Genomic DNA, 10,157 nt, shown 5'->3' on the forward strand with positions numbered 1-10,157 from the left:
ATATGACAAAAATCAACTCTTTGCAAAGCACTGTTCTTGCTTATTCCATGTTGAAAAATGTTTTATGGTCCATGTTTTGAAATAAATGCATCTCAGAAAATCATTGCCTCTTTATTAGATGTTAATTTTCCAAACACTTTTTAAAAGTTGAGAATAATAAAATGTACAACTGTTTAGTATTAATAACAAAAAAAAACTCTTATGAAGTTAAAACATACTATGGGAGAATTGATATTTAAGATCTAACACCGAGTTAGTGTTACTCAGTGCTAAATGACTCCAAAAAGAGTTAAATTAACACTTTCTGTGTGGACCAATATACTTTAAAAGTGTTGACATTAAATCTGACACAGTTAATTTGAGACTGCGGGATTAGCTGTAAGGTGGTAAAAGCTTATTTTATTTTAGATGTTTCACTTTGACAAGCTTTACACAACAAGGCCAAAAAGTAAAAGGGCCTACATTGCTCCTGATTGGCTCAGTTCATCATTGATGACGTGATCCTCGGGTGGCAAATTCAAAGTCCGAATCACACGTCACAGATTGACGTCAATGATCGACTGAACCACAGTGTTAGAATGTAGGCCTTCTACGATTATTTGGTCACTAAACTTATTTTCGCCTTGCAGGCTGACGTTAGACAGGATAGTAGAGGATAGAATAGGTTATCCTTCCTGTCTTACTTTTCTCTCCGTCTTTCCCTCTATCTTTTCAGATATAGGTTTTAGCATAGACTGAACAAGTGTTGCCACATGAGACGAAAAAGTATTAGTCCCGGGGCTTTTTTATAAAGACTTTGTCTGTAAAGCCCCATGCCTTACGCCTTCCCGCAAGAGGCGTAAGGTAGGAAACTGGCGCTCTGCGGGTGAAGGAGGAGGAGGAGGAGGAGGAGGAGGAGGAGGAGGAGGAGGAGGAGGAGGAGGAGGAGGAGGAGGAGGAGGAGGAGGAGGAGGAGGAGGAGGAGTTGTTGCCCCTGCTGCGGTGGCGCTGCACGTCCTGGAGGGCAGACCTGTATGTAAATGAGACCAGTCAGAGGCAGGTGATTGGCTTAGTAGGTTATTGCTTTTACTTATGCAATCTGTGTCATGTGACTAAGCTTTAATAGTCACATGACATGTGATATAGATATATGATGTAGATATGTAGAAATGGATATTTAAATCTACGTCACTCAATGACCATAACACTGACTGTTGTATTAAGTTCCTTTTTACTCAAACAATCTTTCTTCCTTAAACGTCATATACATATACGATGACATATTTTGACATCATAGTATATTATGTGTCCTTTGAGGTCATTTTCAGTGTGGTACTGTAGGATCAGGATGTGTCCTTTGAGGTCATTTTTGATGTCATTCAGTACTATGTGTTTAGGTCATTTTTGATGACATAGCATACTGAGTGACGTTTGCAGTCATTTTCCACATCATAGCACACTTAATTAAAGCTAAGGTACCAACTCTCCAAAAAGAGTTAAATTAACACTTTCTGGTGTGGACCCATATACTTTAAAAGAGTTGAAATTAATTCTGACATAGATCATTTGAGCCTCTGGATTGGCTGTAAGATGGTAGAGGCTTATTTTATTTGAGAGGTTTCACTTTGACAAGCTTTACACAACAAGGTGAAATATGGAGAGCCATTTCAGCCAAAATTAAAAAAATAAATAAATGGGTAAAATAAATAAAAAATGAGTAAAATAAATCAAAAAATGAAGAAAATGAGCGAAATAAATAAATAATTTGTTAAATAAATAATTTAGCTTTTTCATTAACCCAATTTTTCATTTATTTATTTTTCATATCAATTTCTCAATTTCCCTTTTTTATTTATCTATTTTTCATTTACCCACTTTTCATTCATCTATTTTTCATTTAACCATTTTTTAATTTAGCTTTTTCATTTACCCAATTTTTCATTTCTTTATTTTTCATATTATCAATTTCCCAATTTCTCTTTTTCATTTATCTATTTTTTATTTATCCCTTTATCCATTTACCCACTTTTCATTAATCTATTTTTCATTTAACCATTTTTTAATTTAGCTTTTTCATTAACCCAATTTTTTCATTTATTTATTTTTCAGATTATCAATTTCTCTATTTCTCTTTTTCATTTATCTTATTTTTCATTAATCTATTTTTCATTAATCTATTTTTCATTTGTCCATTTTTCATTTATCCCTTTATCTATTTACCCATTTTTCATTAATCTATTTTTTAATTTAACCATTTTTTGATTTCCTTTTTCCATTAACCCGATTTTCTATTTCCCAGTTTCATTAATCAATTTCTCATATATCCCTTTTTTATTTACCCAATTTTCTTTTATCTATTTTTCATTCAACATTTGTTTGACAAATCTTTACTTTTCCAATTTTCCAATTCCCCTTATTCATTTAGTATTTCCTTATTTTCTTATTTATCACATTCTATTTCCCCACAAAACTTAGGAAAAAAATAAATGCAAATGAGGAGAGGCACGTCATCAGGCTACAACTTCCCCAATTGGTTGGTTAGCGTCACACCCATACTTTGCTTCAAGAAAGATGGCGACCTACTAACGGGTTATCAATAAGCTGAAGCTCATTAACTTCATTAGAAAATAGTGTTATTACTCCTGACTTTAGTTCTCGTGTGGCCGCTCAGACAGAACGTGTTTCAGTTGGCGGCTCTCATGGACTCAGAGCTTCACCGTCGGGAGTTTTTATAGTTTGGACGAAGCGGCCGCTGAAGTTGGGTTACGATTGAATGTTCGGGGACACCTTCGTAGCTACCAGCTGTGATCCAACTATAATAGCGGTTCTCAACGTGGGCGGTATCGCCCCCCAGGGGCGTTCAGAGGACGGCAGGGGGCGCTGGCGGACATTTTTACAAAAAGGGGGCCTGGGATGCCTTTGGGGGGCGTTTGGCCGAAGGTAAACTTTACACCTTAAATGCACAACAATGCCAGTTTAGACTTTGAGCAACTTGGTAAAACTGTATTGTGTAACAATAAACCATGCTTGTATCGATGGCAGCTCTTCTTCTATTCAGTGTTTGTAGCTTCTGTTAGCTTCTTGGCGCAGCTCCGTTCTCCTGCTTCTGTTAGCTAAAATCATGATACCCTCACTGTGTATCCCTCTGAAAAATGAACCCATTTAAATAAAGAAATAAAGAAACCCCTCCATGTGTGAAACCTTCATTTTATAGCGTTAACACGGTGCTGTAAGTGGTCCGGTATGAAACGGGGGTGATAGAACAACACAGCACTTTTAAATTTCAATAATCAGAATGCAGAAATTGTTTCCGTTGTTTTAAAAGGTTTATGTCAGTCTGCCTTTTCCCCATCGATTCTCTTCCCGACCGCTCTGGAAGAGAAAGACGCGCACATTGCGCAAAACTCTGAAACAGGAGAAGCGGGACATAAAACGGAGCCACGAACTAGATGTGAATTATGGCATAAAAACAGAGAATCCGACGCTGAACAGAGAAAAAATCAACACATGATGTGAAACACATGACGATTAGGCAGCACAGCAGGTGATGAGATTACTGAGGATGAGCGTCAATAAACGATAAAATTAATGTAGCAACAGGAAAGAAACTAAAGTGGACATAGCAATAAACCAAGAGAGGATAATACTAATAAAATGAAACTAAATGGAAATGAATGAAGAACAAAATGCAAGAATAAACTAAGAAACAAAATTAAATACAGAGGAATAAGCTGGTATGGCAAGACCTTTCAAGCAATAATTAATACAGAGACTGTATGGCAAGAATAAACAGATACTATTTCCACATAAAAGGTAAAATAATATTGTTGAAATGTCATGGGTTTGTTGAGACCATATCTAGAACTGAGAACAAATATATCTTACAGACCATAACAGTAAAGAACTGATCACTTATTTATGTTTTTAATTAGATTTGATATGTTTATTTGTTCAATATTATTTTTCATGTTAATGTCATGAGGCTGATGACTCCATGACACTTTCAATTTGACTCATTAGAATTTTATTAAGAACCAGATTTGTTCTTTGTAATTTCTGTCCAGTAAAACTATTAATCTATAAATCAATAGTTTATATAAAGATATAATCCATGTTTCTGTCTCATATTTGTATGGCATTAAAAGGACCTGGAACTTTAGTTTTTCCACTGAAAGCTCTGGTTTGCACAATAAATGCCATGTGGGTGAAGTTTTATGGATGATACTCTGATGTCCCATTCACCTGAAGGCAGCACAGAACTGCACCACCAGAAACTGACAAACACTGAAGAGAAGAAGAGTTATGATTAATGTAGTTAAGGTTCTATCCATGTTTTAATGTTGCAGAGCTCAGGCGTTTTGCAAATAGATCAAAGTTTAAACTGGCATGTTGTACATCTTTTATCTGGTCATTTTGTGCAAGATTTAATAACTAGAAAATGGCACAAAATAAGAATAATTGTTTCCACTCTGATTGGCTGCTGTTAGGCCTACCAATTTTAACTAAATTTAATTAAATTTTTTGTAGACGCCTGTGAAAATAATTTCTATTCCCATTACATTTTTGTTCTCTGGGAAATTATTTTTGATTATAAATACAGAAACAAGCATAAAAATCAAAACATCTACAATAGTGATAGTAATATTAATGATAAAATAATGGTCAGTGCAAAGTAGCCTGCAAATTCTTTGGTGGGGGCGGTGAGGGACCTGGATAAAGGCTAGGGGGGCGCTGGGCCTATAAAGGTTGAGAAACACTGATCTAAAAGATCTTGACGGCTTTCAGATTTTTCACTGATAATACTAGTTAGGCAAGACATTGAATCTGAACAGATACATTTCTGGGCTTTACCTCCACCACCCATTGCAATGCCAAAATAATTGCCAACATTTCTGCTGAAAAAATTGATAAATTATCTGTTCTTCTTTTTATAAAAACTTTTTGTTTAGGAATATATACTGCTACTCCTGTTTTACCATTTTCCTCTTTAGATGCATCTGTATACATTTGTGTCATACTTTCATACATTATTTCTAAATACTGCTGAATAATTTGATACAAACCTCCACAAGACTGTTCTATTTTTTTGGTTTCTAAATTTACTATTGGCATTTCAAATATCCATGGAGCAATTTTAGATTTACTTCCAGTTTTACAGCATGCTATATAATTTATCCCCAAATGATGTGCATGAATATTTTCATCCCATCCAAAACTCATGTTATGACCATACTCCCAACATTCTCTAAATACCTGTTGAGTAATGTAAATTTAACCAATAATTTGCTGACATTTTCATCCGCCTTAAGTCCAGTGGCATTTCTACAGTAATAACCTGAAGAGCAGGAATTGGAGATGTTCTAAAAGCCCCATAACATATTCTGAGCGCTTTAGTTTGTATTCTATCTAAATCGACTAACAATGAATTTGCAGCTGACTTGTAAACGATACATCCATAGTCCAACACAGAGCGAATTAAAACATCATTCATTCTCTTTAAAGATGTACTTGATGCCCCCAATCATTGCCTGACAAATATATCCATCCATCCATTTTCTTTACACCCTTGTCCCTTAGTGGGGTCAGGAGGATTGCTGGTGCCGATCTCCACCTGACGTTTCGGGAGAGGGGCGGGGTCACCCTGGACAGGTCGCCAGTCTGTCGCAGGGCAACACAGAGACACACAGGACACACAACCACACACACACACTCACAACTAGGGACAATTTGGAGAGGCCAATTAACCTGACAGTCATGTTTTGGGACTGTGGGAGGAAACCGGAGTACCCGGAGAAAAACCACGCATGCACAGGGAGAACATGCAAACTCCATGCAGAAAGACCGGGGCCGGGAATCGAACCCAGAACCTTCTTGCTGCAAGGCAACAGCTCTACCAACTGCGCCACTGTGCAGCCCCATCTCAATATATTAATACCTTTTTTACATTTATCAATAATCTTCTGTATGCATTTTAAATGAAAGCTTTTCATCAAACCTTACACCTAGATACCTTACAATATTTACCTGCTTTAAAGTTTGCCCATATAACCTAAGATCTACTGTAGGATTAACCCTTTTCTTTGAAAAACATATTACTTGTGTCTTCTCAACAGACAAATGAAACACCCATTCATGTGACCCTGTTTCAACCTTATTAATTGCTGATTGCATTCTATTTTTTAAAATACTAATATTGCCTCCTCTCACCCATAATGCCCCATCATCTGCATATAATGCTTTACTAATATCATTAATAATTATATTAAAAAGCTACAGACTACATACACTACCTTCTGAAGTTCCATTTTGTATAGCATGAATATTTGAACAATTTACCCCAACTCTTACTTCTATCGTTCTATTCTTTAAAAAAATCCTTAATCCAATTAAACATTTTCTCTTTTATTCCCATTTTATCCATCTTAATTAATAAGCCCTCCTTCCAAAGCATGTCATATGCTTTTTCAATATTAAAAAATGTAACTGTCTTCTTCTGTGTTCTATGCTTTACATTTATGCATTCACATAAACGCATGCTTGCCACCTAGTGGACATAAACATAATTCATTCAATCATCACAATGACCTGAGTTCGTTGGAGTGAAGTTCCCATAGCACCGCAGTCCTGCGGGCCTCAAGCTCTCCCTCCAACATCTTTCAAGTGATTAGCTCTTCCACCATCAGCCCCCAAGTGTCAAGCTCCGCTGACACCGCAGTCCTGCTGCCTCAAACTTTTCTGCCACCGACAATCAAGCATGAAGCTTGGGCTCTCATGACACTTCTTTATACTAAAGTTGAACCCAATACCTCAGTGTGCCTGTTTTATACATTTTCACAAGTGTATTAGTGAAGCCCCTGACCACTCGTCTGAATACAGATGACTGCTCCTGTGGCTGGTCTGTAACCGACTGGATGTCTTCGTGGGTTTCTTCTTCAGATGGAAGCTGGTTCTGCTGCTCCTCTATGTCCCTCAGCCTATTGTTCAGCTGTTCCCTTTCAAGCTGCAGTTCAGTCATTATATGCTCCAATGCAGTGTTTTGCTGCTCCAAGGCAGTGTTCTGCTGCTGCAAGGCGAGGCTTTCCTGCTGGAGGACGATGCGATTGACCTTCAGGGCATCGTTTTCCTCCTCCAAGATGTTGTTATTCTGTCTGAGGATGCTGTGTTTCTCTAGCAGCTCATTGGTTTTCTCCAGCAGATCTTTGTAATCCTCCTCCAGTTCGGTGTAATTCTGCTCCAGTTCGGTCTTTTCTTTCTCCAGGGCAGCGTTTATCTGCTCCAGGATGGTGTTTCTCTGCTCCAGGGGGGCATTTCTCTGCTCCAGAACGGCATTTCTCTGCTTCAGGGCAGTGCATCTCTTCTCCAGGACGGCGTTTCTCTGCCCCAGTACGGCGTTTCTCTGCACCAGGTTGACATTTCTCGGCCCCAGGGTGGTGTTTCTCTGCTTCATGGTCATGTATTTCTGCTCCACTTTGGAGAGTCTCTGCTCTAGAGCGTCGTTTGTCTGGACCAAGTTGGCGTTTACCTCCCCCAGAGCATTGCCTATCTGCTCCTGGGCGATGTTTGTCTGCTCCAGGGCGGTGTTTCTCTGCTCCAGGGTGATCTTTTCCTTCTCCAGGGTCTTGTATTTCTCCTGCACTTCGGTGATACTCTGCTCCAGGTTGATGTTTCTAAGCATCATGTTGCTGTTTTTATGCCCCAGAGTGGTCTTTTTCTGCTCCAGGGTGGTGTTTTTCTGTTCCTGGGTGTTGTTTTTCTGCTCCAGAGTGTGGTTTATCTGCTCCTGGGTGGCATTTATCTCCTCCAGAGTGTTGTCTGTTTGCTCCTGGGCGGTGTTTGTCTGCTCCAGAGCGGTATTTCTCTGCTCCAGAGTGGTGTTTCTCTGCTCCAGAGCAGTGATTTCCTTCTCCAGGGCAGTATTTCTGTGCTCCAGGGTGGTATTGTCCTCATTTAAAATTTTGTTTACTTCGAGTAGTTTTTTAAATTCTTCTTCTTTCTCCTTAAGCAGCTTGTCATTTTCATATGCAGCCTTTTCCTTTTTAATCTTGAGCTCTTCATTGAATTTAGTCAAAGTCTTTCCCTCAATAGACAACTTGCTGAATTCTTTCAAGATGCCTTCGAGTTTCTTTGTCTCTCTAGCTAAGTAAGACGATGGCTTACTGCTCTCACTCATTGTTGGTCCGTTAGCTAGAAATTGTTGACAATCCTTCTCCTTCTCTTGACTTTTGCAATGGTTATGACGGTGCAGCTTGCTCCATAAGAGTGACATCAATTCTCTTTGTGACATCAATTTGTGTGATGTCACAAATTGATGTCACTACCTCAGCAGAACAACTAGAAAACTGCTGAATTTTGAATGAAAACAAACTTTAAGGCTGAATGCAGCTATGCTTAGCTGATGGCCATTGGAGACAGTACAACTGGCTGAGGTTCTGAGGGAATGTGTACATCAACTGTCTGAGACATCTTCAACACCTCACTGTTACTGTCACCTGTCCTCTCCCACTTAAAGACCACCACTATTGTCCCTGTCCCTAAAATCTCTACAGTGACAGGCCTGAATGACTGCCGACCAATAGCCCTAACATCAGTAGTCCCCACTAATATTTAAATATGCTGACCCATGTATCAATTCAATTTAAAAATACTTTAAAAAAATACAAGTAATAAACTGGTATGGCAAGACCTTTCTAGCAATACTTAATACAGAGGACTGTATGGCAAGAATAAACAGACACTATTTCCACATGAAAGGTAAAATAATAATGAAGTGCCATGGGTTTGTTGAGACCACATCTAGTACCGAGAATAAATATATCTTACGTTATTTAACTTTATAGTCTGTATCACTTATTTTTATGTTTTTAATTAGATTTGATATATTTATTTCTTCAATATTATTTTTCATGTCAGTGTTAACGTCATGAGGCTGATGACTCCATGACACTTTCAATTTGACTCATTAGGATTTGATTAAGAACCAGATTTGTTCTTTGTAATTTCTGTCCAGTAAAACTATTAATCTATAAATCAATAGGCAGGTCTATATAAAGATATAATCCATGTTTCTGTCTCATATTTGTATGGCATTAAAAGGACCTGAAACTTTTGTTTTTCCTCTGAAAGCTATGGTTTGCACAATAAATGCCATGAGGGTGACATTTTATGGTTGATTCTCTGATGTCCCATTCCCCTGAAGGCAGCACAGAAACATTGAAGAGAAGAAGAGTTATGATTAATGTAGTTACAGTTCTGTCCATGTTTTAATGGACAGAACTGTAAAGGACTGATCTCTATCTGCAGAGATCAGTCCTTTGCAAATAGTTCAAAGTTTAAACTGGCATGTTAAACATCTTTTATCTGGTCATTTGGTGGAATATTTAACAACTAGAAAATGGCAAAGAATAAGAATATTGTTTCCACTCTGATTGGCTGCTGTTAGGCCTGCCAATTTTAAGTTGTTTTCGTAGACGCCTGTGAAAATAATATCTATCCCCATGGCTTTTTTGTTCTCTGGGAAATTATTTTTGATGATAAATACAGAAACAAGCATAAAAATCAAAACATCTACAATAGTGATAGTAATATTAATGATAAAATAATAGTCAGTGCAAAGTAGCCTGCAAATTCTTTGGTGGGGGGCGCTGAGGGACCTGGATAAAGACTAGGGGGGCGCTGGGCCTATAAAGGTTGAGAAACACTGAACTATAAGGAGCATACTTTACTGTACATCGTAAGTGAACTGCAATATCCAGAGGCAGCTCTACGGAGCATCGAGCTGAAAGAATGAGAGTGGAGAGCCTTGGAGATCTGCATCGGAGGCCATCTTTCAGACATGCACCGCTGCTGTCCGTCCAGGATCCTCCGGTTGCCCAGATGTTACACGGTAAGCTACCGCTGATGTTTGTTTTCCAACTACAGTCATATTTAATCAATAGGGCTCAATTACGATCGCGGGAGGGTTTGAGTTGATCTCGGCAGTAGGTGACAAACTGAACGTCTCCAGGATGTTGAGACCAGCACGTCCTCTGATCCAATACATCTTATTAAGGATAAAATCAACAAAACGTCTTCAAATTAATGGCCCGACAGGTTGATTAAAGACAGTAAAAAGGTAGGAGAGGTTTAGAGTCGATTGCCTTGTTTTACCTTTGTAAACAGACAACCTGAATACAGTGACC

General features: G+C 38.2%; 1 protein-coding gene across 1 annotated transcript; it reads right to left on the reverse strand.

Moving 5' to 3' along the window:
* Positions 1 to 930: 930 nt before the first annotated feature.
* On the reverse strand, positions 931 to 8,756 carry LOC145554931 (uncharacterized). The gene is made up of 2 exons (XM_081615868.1): positions 6,565 to 8,756; positions 931 to 1,009 (listed from the first exon to the last, which is right to left on the reverse strand). The coding sequence occupies exon 1, from the start codon at positions 8,261 to 8,263 to the stop codon at positions 6,767 to 6,769; it is 1,497 nt and encodes a 498-aa protein (XP_081471994.1). The 5' UTR covers positions 8,264 to 8,756; the 3' UTR covers positions 931 to 1,009; positions 6,565 to 6,766.
* Between the last annotated feature and the right edge of the window lie 1,401 nt (positions 8,757 to 10,157).

This window comes from Poecilia reticulata, chromosome 14 (genome assembly GCF_904066995.2).
Source record: "Poecilia reticulata chromosome 14, P_reticulata-male-v2, whole genome shotgun sequence".
NCBI lineage: Eukaryota > Metazoa > Chordata > Actinopteri > Cyprinodontiformes > Poeciliidae > Poecilia > Poecilia reticulata.

What these genes read in the sequence shown, in the direction of transcription:
- LOC145554931 (XM_081615868.1), bottom strand. Translation starts at nt 8,263, where the DNA reads ATGTCACAAAGAGAATTGATGTCACTCTTATGGAGCAAGCTGCACCGT.